Source organism: Thunnus thynnus, chromosome 4, assembly GCF_963924715.1.
Source record: "Thunnus thynnus chromosome 4, fThuThy2.1, whole genome shotgun sequence".
NCBI classification, from domain to species: domain Eukaryota; kingdom Metazoa; phylum Chordata; class Actinopteri; order Scombriformes; family Scombridae; genus Thunnus; species Thunnus thynnus.
In genome coordinates, this window is record NC_089520.1 from 34902778 (window position 1) to 34918736 (window position 15959).

The 15959-nt window shown below is 39.8% G+C and overlaps 1 protein-coding gene and 1 long non-coding RNA gene across 2 annotated transcripts in view; one reads left to right on the forward strand and one right to left on the reverse strand.

Annotated features, from left to right (window-relative positions):
• Window positions 1-15959, reverse strand: part of cntn2 (contactin 2) — a 75114-nt gene that overhangs the window by 10606 nt on the left and 48549 nt on the right. The window contains exons 10-20 of the mRNA XM_067588476.1: window positions 15790-15919; window positions 14779-14929; window positions 9559-9686; window positions 8337-8512; window positions 6213-6333; window positions 5789-5947; window positions 5345-5494; window positions 4216-4286; window positions 3136-3367; window positions 2280-2395; window positions 1378-1564 (exon numbers count right to left, since the gene is read on the reverse strand). Coding sequence (XP_067444577.1) covers window positions 1378-1564; window positions 2280-2395; window positions 3136-3367; window positions 4216-4286; window positions 5345-5494; window positions 5789-5947; window positions 6213-6333; window positions 8337-8512; window positions 9559-9686; window positions 14779-14929; window positions 15790-15919 — 1621 coding nt within the window. The remainder of the gene's footprint in view (window positions 1-1377; window positions 1565-2279; window positions 2396-3135; window positions 3368-4215; window positions 4287-5344; window positions 5495-5788; window positions 5948-6212; window positions 6334-8336; window positions 8513-9558; window positions 9687-14778; window positions 14930-15789; window positions 15920-15959) is intronic.
• Window positions 311-3040, forward strand: LOC137182168 (uncharacterized). The gene is made up of 3 exons (XR_010928262.1): window positions 311-647; window positions 2272-2415; window positions 2909-3040. It is a non-coding gene; the product is annotated as an uncharacterized lncRNA (long non-coding RNA).

Sequence of the window (15959 nt, forward strand, 5' to 3'; positions counted from 1 at the left end):
TTGGACTGAGAATAATATGGGTAGAAGAGCAGCTCAACTACAAAAAGACAATGATATGACAAAAATTACAGAAAAAAGTAAGATTTAAGTCCCTACATTAGAGGTTGATGAAGATTATGTGTATTATAAATGATAAACATAAATTACATTTTTAACACGTTGCACCAAAATGAGAAGAAGGTATTTAATTAAAGGTGTGTAAACTCCAACATCCAGACTCAAGCGATAAACTGACTAAATCTTCGTAACACATATATGAGGGTTGTATTTTGACAGGTAAATGTGTCCATGCTGATGTGGCTGCAGGCAGAGGAGTGGATGATGCTCTGAAATAGAGCTCATGTCTAATCCTTCTGGTGAATAGGTTTACAGCCCAGAGGCCCAGGAAGTGTTAAGTACATATTCTCCTTCCTGAGTACTGAGAAGACCCACTGGCTGCTACAGCTGAGAGGAATAATCTGTTTAAACCAGGAGGAGGGGTGGTGACGGCGACCACATGGTCATTTAACCTGGTTATGTTACTCATAGGATCATGAAGACAGGACATGCCCGAGGAGATGGCTCTGTGTCTGTGGATATGGAAGTTAAATAATGACGAAACTACTGCAAGTTGAGAACTGAGAGTGAAACTGATTTGTAAGTGCAAAGTAAGTTTAGAGAGCGACTGAGGACAGAATCATGAGTGTAGTAAGTGTTTTAAGCCTGTAAGAGGAATTGTTTTGCATCCTTCAAATATCAACATTAAGATTAAGTTCTGTTTTTTTCATGTTTACACTGATTTATTACTAACAAACAAGTGACTAACAGCAGGTCATGTTGAATTTTACTGCACCATACGTTTAATTAACTTCCCTGGTAGTACAAGAAGCTTATAGAAATAACTGATACAAAGCATTATTAGCTGAAACTGGGCCTCATACTCTAATAATGTGTTTCTATGGTTACCAAATGGTCATGTATAACTATATGGATCGCTTATTTAAAAAAAAAAAAAAGTTCATTTGGAAGCAGACTGGGGCCCATCTTTTTGGTCTTACTTGTTTGTTTGCGATCACACCAAGCTAAACAAACTGAACCAAATGGGCAAACACACATGAGTTCGTTTGAACCGCATTGGGCCATTAGGTGTGATGGCACCCCTAAAAGACTTATAATAACTAATATGACACATGGGCATGTCCTGTTCTTTAAATTTGTCAAGTGTTGTCTCAAACTCTCAAATGTTCTAGCAAAACAGCTAATAAGAAACAATGAGAGCTGATTTCCAAATGAGGATTTTGTTGTCAAAACCTGTTCTGTGCTTTAGAATCTGTCCCTCGCAGGTTAGTTTGAAGCTTTCTGTGTGCATATGTGGGTGTGTGCGTGCTGCAGCCGTACGTGGTTTCCTGGTGGTGACAGTGGTGCGTGGTGAGGGTGGCCCAGTGCCAGCACTGTTGTAAGCCAGGACAGCGACATGGTATCGAGTGCTGGGTCGAAGTCCCGACACTCTGGCTGTTGTTTCCAGTCCTGCTGTTCGCACTCGGTCTGCTGCTGCTTCCCGTTCATGCTGCCGCCAGTACCGGATCTGAGGACACACATAATGCACATAACTATTGTATATTTGGACATTTACAACCAAACCCCCTGTACAAATATTCTTTTAATCTCTGTGTATGAAGTGAGAGAAAACAAACACTGAACATGAACTTTGCTATGACAGTATATTAAGATCAAACACTCAATATTCATCAAACTGCACTACATGTTTCTATTTGGAACTCATTCATCATTAAGTAAAAATTAAACCATCATATCAACTTTACCAACAGGCAATGCACATCTCGTGCATGCTGATATCAGCCATCATGGCACTAATAAAGTGATTATGAGCTTGGGGATTAAAACAATCAAAGTTAATAAAATAAGCTTGAACTATGGCAGCTTGCATGTCTACGAACAGCTAACAAAATGATCAGAAGTTGTATGGCAGCAGCACGCAATATTTTTTTTATCCTGGTTTGTGGTTTAGCAAGATGCTGTTAAGGGAGAACATATAGTTTCTACATATGATTTAGCTGAACTGTATTTACAATAGAAATAAAAATGCATGTCATACAAGAGCCACATTTGTAAATCAGATCAGTCTCTATATTACTTCATCAGGCTCCATAGCTCTTGAATTTTACTGCCTCACTTCATTTCTTTCTTGCAGTATCATGACAGTCTAGTTTTGACAGTTTGTCAGTTACAATCTGTTCTGTTGGACAAACATCCAGATGTGTATTTATGCAGTTCATCACCTCGTATCCTCTGAGGATGCCGTTGGCGCTAAGCTGTTGGACGGGCTCCCATGACACCTGGATCTCAAAGGCAGTCATCGCTGTGGCATTGATGTATGATGGTCCCACTGTTGGCTCTGTGAGGAGTCGGTGAGAGGTCAGAAGGTCTGAATATGAAACATACTTCATGATGTACACTGTACAATTTTTCTGACAGGGTTATTAAGTATTAGCAACATGGAGCCCTTTTTACTAGTGTTGACATGAATACATGTGTCTGTCAGGGACTTTATGAGTGAGCTAGTGCAAGCTACTTAGCGGTCCACTTTTGGTAATCAGAACTGGCAATGTGAGAAGAACCAAACACTGGGTTGAGGCGCCTGATGCTGACACTCATCAGTGCTCAATCTACTGAGTTGTGGTTGCCCTGTAGTGGTGAAATCAAATGTTGCAGGTGGAGTTTTTCACGTCACTTCCAAGCAGCTAGCTCCGAGTCTGAAAAGTGAAGCCAATGCGGAAGTGCCTTAAATCTGCATTCTTTCTAATGGCCTGCAGGGGGCGACTCCACTGGCTCCAAAAAGAGAAAGACTGTATAGAAGTCTATGAGTTCCTCAGACTGGTATTTTTTAATTTACCCCTTATTTAATCAGGAAGTCCCTTGAGATTGAAATCTCTTTTCCAAGGGAGATCTGGCCAAGACAGGCCAGTTACAGTACACAGAAATAAAATACAACAGATGGAGTACATACATCAAACACACAAGGAAGAGACTAAATCCAGCTCAAATAAGGCAGTTACAATTCTCAGTTACATTGACTTTTAACATGGCTTTAAATGTTTTCAAATATTATATATATTATAACTTATATTAACTTACCCTCCTCTGCAGAGTAGACCACAGCAATCTGGCTGAATGGACCTTCTCCTCTGCGGTTATAAGCTTTGATCTTCACCTCAAAGGGACTGTACGGTGTCAGGCTGTCGTTGTAGTACACATACCGGGACGACTCCACGTGAGGAATGCGCACCACTGTCCATGATGTGTCTTTCTTCCTAAATGCCAGGATGTAGCCAAAGCCGTCACCATTCTGGTACTCTCTGGCCATGGGCTGGAAGGTTCAGCAGAATATTAAGATGTGAGCCTCTACAAAACCCAGAGTCCAAACTGACTCACAGACATTTGACACAACTTCTAAGTGTGTGTGTGTGAGGACTCAGAGCTGTCCCACTGTAACATCAGGAAATGCCTGAGGACTCACTAACAGACTTTTTGAGCCTTTGAACTTTTCTCACAATCATACAGACATAGCTCAAGGCCCCTATGTGAAGGATTTTAAAATTTCTGAATGTTTAGTGATAGAGAGTCTACAGACATGCTAGCCAAGCACAGTGGTGCTTTGAGCTAAATACAATATGATATGCAGCAGTGGCCGGCAGGAATGTCAGTTTTGCTGGTATTTGCTGAAATTTTGACCTGATGGTGGCACTAGATGAAAGATCATGGGATCAAACTTTTACAATTCATCCTCTGAGGACCATGAATAAGATTACCAAATGTCATTGCAATCCATCTAATAGTTGTCACAATATTTCAGTCTAGACCAAAATAATGGACCAAGCAACAGACAGACAGAATAACATTGTCATCCCAACAGTCATGATGCTAACATGGCTAAAAAAAGACACTGTGACAGACTGTATACTTGTGTAAAAGCTCTACACATAAGGGCTTTAAGTAATTTAACATTAATAGATTTGTAATGTTACAGATGTGAATGACAGAAGAAGTGTGGAACCACCACAACCCAAAAACTGAGAAAAAACCCATGAGAATGTGTCATCAACAAAACTCAGAGTAATCAAAAATGTGTTTAGGCAACAGACATTGGCTTTTTACTATGCTGCAGTCCTATATACTGTGTCCAAACAGAGCACACACACTGAGCCATTCACTCACCGTCCAGGTTATAATGAGCTCATTGCGGTCTCCTCCCCCTCCTCCAAGTCCACTGGGAGCCACTGTAGGAGCTGAGGGCCAAATATACAAACACAAGATAATACACACAATACAAACCCATACATCACTTACATACTGTATATGACAGGTGGATAAATCCTTGGCACAAACACAATGCAACACGTTATGCTTTCAACACCTTCACCTACAAGCCAAATCCCTTTAGTTATGTTCATTCATGTCTGAGTCTGAAGGGATGTTTACATGTCTAATACCATGTTGGGTGTGGGGGGTGATAATGGGGACAATAAACAATGTTTTGTGTCTAGTTTATTATGTATTTATGGAGTAAATTAGGCAGACTGACATGTATTAACAGAGTGGATTACATTTTACTGATTATTATATGTGGACAACAAACCTGTAGTCCAATATTTGTCTCAATGTTGCTCATTGTAACAAGAACTTTACAACAACACACCTTTACCTGTATGTTATTATTGTGCTTTATATTGTTATATTATAGTATATATAGTTTGATTTCCTATATATACTTCATAGTATTATATTATTACTGTATTGTGTGTATATTACACATACTGCACATATACAAAGTAATAAAATATATACATTTATAGCTGTACAGTAATTCACTCATCATGGCTGCCAGAGTTGCACTTCTTTTGCACAAACATTTGCACAATTCACTTCTATAGTCTAAGTTCCTGTCATGTATTTATTGTATATAGTTTTTTAATGTCACTTCTATAATTTCTGTAATCTCTTATTTTATTTATTTATTTATTAAGAGTTCTATGTCTATTCTTTTTTTTTTTTTACCTCTCGGTCCCGGTGCTACATGTGGATTTCTTGGGGATCAGTGAAGTCTTATCTTAATTGTATTTAAGTGTTATTTCCAGTGTTGCATTGTTCTCACAATAGTGATATTCATGAGTGATCGGTGTAATTCAGAATAAGCCTATAATACTCTCTGGTTTGACTAACTGTAAACTGTCAGTGAAACAAAACAATGGTTACTGGAAGCAGCTGCAGCCACTCCAACCATTAAGACTGCCGGTGACCACTTTCAGGAGTGTGTTTCTACTAGATACAACCTGTGGCTCCTCACCTGCTTGCTGTGTGCGGATGGTGTGTGAAGGCACGCTAGGCTCTCCACTGCCCAGGATGTTGCTGGCAATGACCTGGAATTCATAATCCATCCAAGGCATGAGTCCAATCACACGAGCCGACTCTGCATTCCCCTCAATGTTCACTGGGTCTGGTGTACAATGAAGAGAGATGTGTTTATTTACACACAAAGATATGCAAATCATCAATATCAATCTATGTTTTGTTTAATTATTCCATCATTTTAGTCTCTAAAATAGCAAAAATAATGACAAAATGTTCATAACAAATTTCCAGGACTCAAAGCAAAGATTTCAAAGTACTTATTTAGTCTGACAAGGTCTTCACATTTGAAAATACTGCAAAAATGCTTTACATGATTAAAAGATGACTGATTAATTTTTTATTGATGGACAGATTGTTTCAGTTCTATTCATACACACACCTGTCCTCATCTTCTTCCACTCTGATGAGAGTGAAGATCGGCCCATGATGACATATTTGCCGATGGGACTGTGGTTATCGTAGCCACGACTCCACCTGAGCTCCACTGACGTCTCAGCAACGTTCTTCACCAGTAAACCTCCGGGAGGTCCTGGGGGGCCTGAACACAACAACACAGAATTGTTACGTGATTGTATCATTTCTAAAAAAGATGGTAAAAACAGACGAATGCCTACAATTTTTTTTCCAATTGCTGCTGAATCTGCCACATTAAAAACAGCTGGAATCAACAATATCTCATCTTCTTTGCTTTTACATTAACTTCTGTTTATAATCTTTCTCCCTGTATGTTGTACAATTGCATAAGTGTTTCCTTGTTGTGTCTGTTTTCATGTCACTGTTGAAACAGCTCTGATACATCTTACCTCGAACCACCAGTTTGGCTGAAGCTGAGGCACTGTCCACCACAGTCTGAGCTGTGCAGGTGTACATCCCTGCCTGACTCAGCTGAGCATTCACAATTAACAGATCACCAATGGTTTCTTTCTGGAGGGGCACAGACAGAGAGAGAGAGAAGAATAAGACACCATGACAGAGAAGGAGGGAAGTAAAATAAAGCAGGTTACACTGTAACACTGTAAAACAACACAAGGAAAATGTTTCCTTGTTTCCATAGAATGGTACCGTCATCCTAAATGTATTAACTTAAATATGCTGTACAAAAGCATCAAACGCTGCAGCCGGACTTTATAGTGCTGACAGTAATTAGCTTACTGGAACTCATTTTCAGCTTGACCCACAACCAGCTAATAGCAGCGTCTTATCATATCGACTTTCATTAAACATTCAGACATAAAGGAGCAGGAACATGAAATGGATAGTTAATCTCATTTAGCAGCTTATTTCTCTCTGGCCTTGTGCTTGGGTACCATGAAATATTTAACTTGCTGCCCTGAAATTAACTCATTATAGTTCAAAAATATCTTGCATATAGTATAGTTGTATGGTGCCTTTTGTTTTGCTGTGTAAGATATAGCTGGGACCTCTGTTGTCTACTTTGGTAATGTCCCTACAACAGCATTTACATTTGGTACTAGAGCTCAGGCGAATACATACAGGTGAAGAATTATTACCATATTAATAAAGTAAAACCAGAGGTGAGAAGAGCAGACTCTACTGGTACATGACAACACCAGATCCTCCAGCTGAATTGAATCATCACTGACTTAAACAGTAGCTACTGTGCTGGAGCTCACCTCACTTAAACTACCAGCTCAGCAGTGATATACAGTATATTAGAAACGTCATGATCCAATAACTCTGCTGCAGATAGATTAGATTAGATAACCTTAGAAACAGTGCTGACATTGACCTTGTTTATTACTGAATCAAATTAAACAGTCTGAACCAGCATCAGACTGAATTGAGCTGAAAACAGCCAGAAGCCTTTGAGGATAAGTGATATTCATTCATTTTTTCAACACATTACACGTGCAGCAGACCCAAACCAACGATGAACTGATCTACTAACAAGTATTGTGTTTGAATCCAAAGCTTGATATATATTATTCCTCTGTGCCATACACCTCCATTGTTATCTAAAAACAATAAAAAAATACATCAATGAGCCACACTGCTGCACTGGGTGACATGTTCCTTCATTACCATGAACTCACACTCTGTAGTTTATATTGACTCGGTCTCACACACACCGTCCTGCTACCAGAAATTCACTAGAACATCAAAGTGGATGAATCTGCAGCTGAAAATAGTCCCCTACAAATGCACTATTTCCTCCTGTCTGAGTAATATTTGTTGAAAACTACAGTAGCCAACTGTTTTAAGAAACTAAAGTATATATCTGTGACCCGAGATTGAGAAGTCAGAGAGTATTGAGAGACAGAGAGAAACATTGTTGGTTTTGGTCTTTTCATGGAATCTAGAAAACTATAGAATATTCTCATCCCTGTGTCACAGCATAGCTTTAAAAAACAAACCACATTGTCAATGACAACAAACGTTCATACTGAATTGAACGAAACTATTCAAATCAGAAAAGGGATTTGTAATTGCCACCTCATTGGAAAACTGCTGAACTGCTTTCAAAGCAAACAGCAGAAGCAAAAAGAACTCCTTTTACTTTAGTGGAAAGAGTAAAAGGTCAATGGACACATTTAATTGCAAAAATCCCCTCTGTGTTTATTCTCCTCAGTAAAGTCGGATAGAAAACCTTTGATCAAAATGACAGAAAGTCTGTATTTTGAGAATCATAAACACTAACAACACAAAGCTCAAGTGAATTCTGCTAATGGTCAACTGTCTCATTTGTTGTTTGATGTTCTGAAGTCTAGATGGAACTAATGAGAGTGAATCACAGCTTCAACTATCAGTGATCTCTGTCCCTCTCTTTTACCACAAGACTAACAAAGGTCTACTTTATAATCACACCGCAGTGTTTCAGTCTGACAGGCTCTTCTATTCCTGCACATCAAAGTATCATTCTAACAACAATTTTCACAAAGCTATCCACCATGCATCCCAGGACTCACCCCCTCCACCCGGTGGTATGGCCCAGCAGGATCCTCCAGGTCCAGCAGGACCCCGTTGAGGGCCCAGGTGAAGGTCAGGTCCATGGTGGGGTCGTGGGAGGCATGACACTGCAGCGTCACATTCTCACCCTGGTTGATGTCAGCATTGGAAGGAGCAAGAGTGATCTTCGTGGCATCTGTGTGGTTCAGACACATGACTAGTTGAAATCAAAGCTAGTAGCAGGGGTGAGGATTTTCTTGGCTTGATAAAATGTCTTAAAATATAGAAAGAGACAAGAAAGGCATCTAAAATTAAGAGAAAGTCCAGTTTATATGAAAATGAAAGTTGTTTTTATTAGTGTAACAACAGATGAGAAGATCTGATATTAGGAATTAGAAAATAATCTCATTTAAAACATATATTACGCCTTCTTAATCTTTACCCACTGAGAAACAATTTGTGCTGATGTAGCCGGACTGATACTGGATTTCTGAGGCTAATACTGATATGATATTTGAGAGTTTATATAATCTGACAGTAATATATCAGCCCACTGTCATTTTTTTACAGACCACATAACATAAACAAACATTTCAAGATTCGAGATTTAGTTTATTGTCATTTTCTTGTGTATTTGCATACACAAAAAAACGAGATACTGTTCCTCCCACAGCAGTGCAACAACAACAGTAAGGATAAAGATATACTGTATCTAAAAATTCCCTTCAAAAAATTGATAAAAACATTTCAATTCCAAGAGAAAAAAAACAAAAAAAGAACAAGCAGTTAGCAGAATAGTGCATTAAAGTGCATTTAGAGAGAAAAGTACATGTGTCAGTTTGATGTAGACAGCTCTTGCATGTCAACGACTGACCAGCACTGATGGGGGACTTATATAATCCCATTTTGCTGTCCAGAGAACATTTGGCAACATGATTGTTGGAACTGCCAGTTTGTATGGGTTAACAGTCAGCCTAGCTTGCACTCCTCTGCACTTGCTCCGCTTCCACGTCCTGTTGCACAGCTTTTGATGTTTCCTCTCCAGCGCAGCTCTAGGCAGGGCCATGGTCTCCTTTGGGTCCACTGGGTGTAGCAGACCAAGCGCACTCAGCTGATTAAGCTCCCAGCCAGTATTTCTTGTAGCAAAAGTCTCTGATGCTTTGCAGTGAACATGTTTCAAAACTACCTCAAACATATAGTATATTTGGCATTTTAATATTGCATGTGTGTGTGTGTGTGTACCTCTGACAGACAGGTGTCCGGTGCTGTTGGCTTTGCCCAGATAGTTCTCAGCAAAGCAGGTGTATTTCCCTTCATCTGCCCTGCTGATGTTGTGGATCCACAAGATTCCATCTGGAGTTACTGTCACCCTGAGAAAACACCAAACATCCGGAGGGTCAAGAGACACTGCAGCTGACTGACTACAGTACCTCAACCAGGTCAGTGCATGTCAGGAGTTGGGGAAATTAATGGAAATAACTCTCAGGTAATACATGATATAACATCACAAACTATGACTTTAAATATAATCAGCGATGACAGATTCTTGACAAGAGAAGAACATTATTGTTGTAGCTTTACTGTCTTGAATTGTGTTGTACTGTATTGGTGTTCCTGTTATTGCGTCCATGCTCTGTGTGTGGGTGCTCATGTATGCGGTGTAGCAATGGAAGTTATGATGCACACTTTCGAGGTAAATGTCCCCTGCATGTTTTAACCTTCAATCATTCATTCCAGCTGCATCCTGCTTCACATTAATCCAGCTCCACACACTCACCCTGGAAGGTAATGTTATACATTCACTTTCCCACCCACATATACCCAGTTCGTGTGCTGATTGCAGCCACAGGCACACTGCTCTAACCTTCACACTGCTGCTGTACTAATAACCACTTTAGCTAAAACTATGCCTTAAAAAGTTCAATTTTTTTCCCACATAAGTCTGAGTTTTACAGATTTAACCATTATCAATGCTATCCTCACAAACAATCCCAACCCAAGTTCCACTTATCAGCTTATCCCGGAGCTTTCAGCTATATCACACAAGCTTCATCAGATGGATTTGATGACAAACTCAACTCTATTATGATTTCATCCTTATCACTTTAAAGAATGATCTTTGATGCTTAACTTTTCAGCAAAGACAGACGAGAAGTCCCAAAACTCCATCCGCTGATGAGGACCGTATGATACAGTTGAATCAGGGAAAAGGCTAGTAAGATCTTGAGTTGGAATTGTTTTGTCAACCTACTATTTGCAAAAATAAGAATATACTTTGATGTTTATCATTTGTCATATCATTAGTTATGATTAGGGATGCACGATGATGGATTTTTTGCCAATATGCCGATATTTCCCAACTCGTTTTGGCCAACTGCCAACGCCAATATATGCACATGTGTTTTTCCACCTGGCTGAGGAGACATTTACAAATGCCATCATAGATTGTACTAAGTGTGATCAAGAAAGACAATATATAAAGGAAGAACTTAGGAAGACTGGCGTTCAGGAGCTCAGCATTAAAACTTTAATGAACCTGCTAAGAGGGTGGAGCAGTAGTTTTCTTCGAGTTTATTTGACAGACAGGATTAATGTGTAGGATTTAATATCTGGTCCACATGCTGAAGTAGAAGGTGGCGGTAATGCACCTAATACGCTGGTTTCCAACCACTGTTACAATCCAAAAAGAAGTTTTTTCAAACAGAGTGGTACATCCTGTCAGCTGAGGTGTTTCCTATCTGTGCAGCTGAACACAGCAGCTCCTCCACGGACTGTTTCCCCCCTTCCCCTTTCACCCTGATGGTTCTGGTGCTTCCTCCGCAGGCTCAACTTCACTCAGCTGCCTGACAGACCCACTGCTTCTTCCTACTTTAACCTGAATAACAAACTGGGGCTCCATGCTCTGGTTGGATCTACACAGAGAGCCGGGGCCAGAGGGAAGCACAGCTAGCCTGCTAGTAGCACTGCACTCTGGTTCAGCACTTCAAAAATCAGAGTTTTTCATACAAATGACTCATATTCATTCATAGATCAGTGCAGACTGACAGATTTACTGACTTTCCTGCTTTAACCACAATAAACTGTATTTTTTGATGATGATTAAAATGTATCTACTGGATAGAGAATGTTAAATTAAAAACATTCATTTATATTTGAAGCATGCATTTACTCCAAGTTTTTAGTTGGCTCTTGATGGTAAAATCACCAGATTGGCAGCTGAGTGACTTTGTGCCAGAAACAGCTGTGGGTTGTGAGACATCTTTTCTCAAAGCAACGTCTAAGACCCAGTTTCCACCAAAATACCAACAACTTGCTTGGTGCTGCTTCATTTGACTGAACCTCCCACCTACGCGCCGTGTGCACTGTGCTTGGTTTTCTAAACCAAAAAGAAATCCTAATTGTTATATTCATATATAAATACAAACTATGAGCAATTAATGTTTGGTGTTATAACTGACTTTGTGACTCTCCGCAGCATACACTTAAGAGAGACTGGGGGGAGTGACAAAAAGAAACTTAACCTGCAATTTAGGAGACAAGAATCAGAGCCTTCAGACTGATGCTGGGGTAGAGCTGGGGCTGATTAATACTATATGAGACTAGACACAGTATAATAATGCAACACACTGCATATTGATTTCTCCTTTCTTTGTCACCCATGTGTAGGAAACTCGAGTTTTCTACCTGAATTTGCTTCCAGGCTTTGCTCCATTTATGCACACATGGTGTTTCACGGTGCAGTGGAAAGTTAGAATGCAGCTTTGTGTTTCACTTTCAGCTTCACTGACAAATAATTGGCTTAGATAACTGGTCTAAACAGAGGTTCATTTTAAACCTGTCTATTTACCTGGCCACTTGTGTTTTGCTTGCCCTGTTGGACTCTTGTTAAGCTGTGTCCCTACATCTCAGCAAAATATTGGTGAATAAATTATCAGAACCATTTTGATGCAGGTAGAGGATGACTTTAAAAAATGAGAAACTGAATGAAACTGAAATTAAGCTAGGCTCCCAAATGTCATTAAACAGAGCTAATTACTGCAAATCTCATGTTCACTCATAACTGAAATGTAACAATAAGAATTACTTACACAGCTACTCGTCTTAGCTCTGTGGTTTTAACACCCACTTGGCTGTTTTAGCACTGAATGAGTGATGTGTTTGGGTGAAAGGAGGATGGCATGAAGCGACTTTTAGTCAGACGCTGCCAATCACACAAACTGATTATGTAAACTAAAGGAGTGGGCGAGTAAAAAGGATGACATGTAGTAGAAGGTCTCCTGACCCCTCTAGCAGACAAGTAGGAAATCACATGTGGATCAACGTTAAGATGAGGTGGACGAAGGACTGAAAAACCTTTGAATGGAAGACTTGCACTGTAACTCTCATTACATATTATACAGTATGTATTCTCTACTCTCCAGTGTGTGTTTATCCTAAACTTTGATGTTTTTCTTCATCTGAGAATCAGGATGACAAAAACACAAACGCCCAGGTGGGTTACAGACTCTTCATGCATCTAGGACAGAATCTGATGAAATCAACAGTAATAAATTCTGCCATACATATATGGCAATGTGGGAAGTTGTGCTTGATCTCAACTACAAGTAATGAATCTTTCAACAGCTGACATGAGGTAAAAGTTGGTGTGTTTTTTTAATGAGCTGCTTCTCACTATCTCTCTGGTTGTGCAGAAACTTACTCGTGGTTCTGAATGCTGACGTCTTTGTTGTTACCTCGCTCAAAACTAACGCAAAAGTGGAAAGTTACAATTTTTAATGTTTGCCTGGAGCTGAGTGAGCCAGAGGCAATGATTAACCTACTGGGAGATTTGTAAAGTGTATACTGGTAAGTAAATTATAGACATTGATAACAATTTAATGTGTAATTCAATCAAAAACATTCTCATCATAGTGTAATATTGTGATGAACACAGTTGACCTTGGCATAACGGCCTCAAGTCAGAATAAGAAGCATAGCCCTCTTATTCACTATGATCTGCACACATACAGTATGATCATATATTTCTGTGACAACTATTTGTTCCCACTTGTATGAAAGAAAAAAGCTGTGAACTGTATGATGAAATGCTTCCCACTTATCCTGTTCAGGATCTGGAGGCTCTCCCAGCTCACACTGGATGAGAAGGAAGCGTACACATTGGACAGATCTATCTGACAACCATTTAGTCACATTCACACCCATGAGTAATAGTCATTAAGCTGCCATTATGGTTCATCAGAAGTGCTTGTCAGATGGTTGAACAGTTTCTGGGACCTCCACTCCCCCCACACCTTTCCCTTCCCAAGTCTGACATCCAACATCCAACATTCACACCTCCTTCACACAGTGATTGGCCAGCTGTGCTGATGTGAGAAAGTAAGCAGGGTTGGAACTTCTCTCTCAAGCTCTCTTTTGTCATTCTTTACATAACTATTTCTGTCACTTTCTAAGTGTACAACACTGTGGATACCTTCCAAGGGAGACCATCTGAAAATATAAATCGTTATCCCCATATTAAACGATTATCACTTCTCCTCCCTCTCTATGACTGACAGCTTTTCACTTTGCCTTCAAGTGTGACTGGTCAGAAAAGCTATTAACACTTGCCTCACTGTGGTCTGACAAAACGTGGTACCACCTAATTTTTTTTTAAGCATAACCCAGCCTTCAGAGTGACCAGATTACCTACTCCGCATATGACTGGACTGTGAGAGGAAACAGGAGGAAACCCACCAGGCACAGAGCAAACATGCAAACTTCATACAGAAAAGCCACAAGACCCCAAGTTGGCTGGTGATGAGAGAATATCAATTAGAGAGAAATGTATTTCATACATACATAGAAATATGTTTTTTCATGCTTTTGGACCACAGAAGTGGTGTATTAAAGCTATTAGATTCTTTGTGTGAAACTATTGAGAAATGTCTCAAGCCGATCAGTCATTTTTAATGGTTTTCTGCAATATAAAGCTGGATTATACAAAACACCAAAGCTACAAACACATGGAACATTATTATTATGGCTATATACATATTTTTATATATGATTTACAACATATAATAACAATTTGGAACCATCCAAAGGTAAGCTCTGATGCAAGCTTTACAAATGTTCTTAATACAGAGCTATTCTGCTCTCAGAATATCTGAATTGTTTAATAATTTGAATGTGTGTTAGTTTTATCATCCTCATTTTTTTCTTGCTACATTGTTGAGTAAGATCACTGTAATACTATACAGTATTGTGCCCTGTTGTGTGTATCAAAATCCCTGACAGAGAACAGTTACAATGCATAGCAAGTAAATGCCTCAGGCTAAAGTTATACACTGTACAACAATCTGTATCTGCTAAAAACTAACTATCCATAATTCTCTGTTACAGTAATATGATGCTGTTTTTAATGCAAAGCACCTGCACTGTGCTACAGTTTCATAATCAACTAAGGTCACTCATGTCAAATACCTGCTGCTGTTGGTGAGCAGCTCCGTTCCGCGACTCCAGAACAGGCTGGGCTTTGGGGCAGCTCGAGGGCGACACTCGATCATCACCCGCCCCCCTCTGGCTGCTGGGATCAGTTTCCGTACAGGATTCAACCTGAAGTCTGGAGCCTCAACTGGAAGGACAGGAGGAAGGATGGAGGGATGGAGTCAGAACAACAACAGCTGCAGCAGCAGGGAGTAAGTAAACGGGGACTGTCCATTGGTCCGAAGGCTCATTATTCCGGAACCCAAAAGGTTTGAAAAATGTCCCATTGGACTGAAAGCCAATAGTTCAACAGCCTGTTCTCCCAAAAACAAAAGCAAACATTTCTGAAAGCCCGTTGCTCTGAAAATACACACTCTGGAGTTGGAGTTCAGTGTCTGCTGGCCTTACTACTTTCCACTCCGTTAATATATTGCTCAATTTAACAGATAACGTATAAATCATAACATAAATCACAACATATGACTTTGTATAACTCGTAAAGAAAGTATTTTCATTTCGGCTGATGTTTAACTTAAACAGTTCTAAAGTAAGATGTGTAACATTACTGTTTGACATTCTTAAACACCACCACTCAGGCAGCACATCCACACAATTTTTATAACATGTGATTTCATTAAATCAGAGTTCTGCTTTGTGAAACATGATGACAAATTTATCAGAAGAACTGAGTGAATTGTGAAAAGTCTGTTTGATATGTTAATTTACATGGTCATGGTTTGGGTTAAAATGATCACTTGCACATAGATCACTTGTAATAGAGAGTTTGTATTCTTGGAGCAATGAGTCTTCAGAGCAGTGGGCTTTTGTTTTTGGGATAATGGGCCATCAGACTAATGGGATTTTGGTCCAATGGGAAATTTTTTGAACTATTGGGGTTTCGGACTAATGGGCCATCGGACCAATGGCATGGCACCCCGAAAACAAGGTGGCTGTTTGAGGTCAGTATCTAATCAAGGTACCAGTAGTCATTAGGAACTCTTCTCCTACCTTGGACTCTGAGCTCAGAGGTTGAGTAAATGGTACCATGCTTGTTCTCAGCCACACACTGGTACATCCCAGAATCCTCCAGGGCCAGGTTACTGATCTTAAGACGAGCTCCGTTCACCTCCACTCGGTCCTGGGGAGGTCATGGAGACAGTATGTGGTCGTGGAGTGAA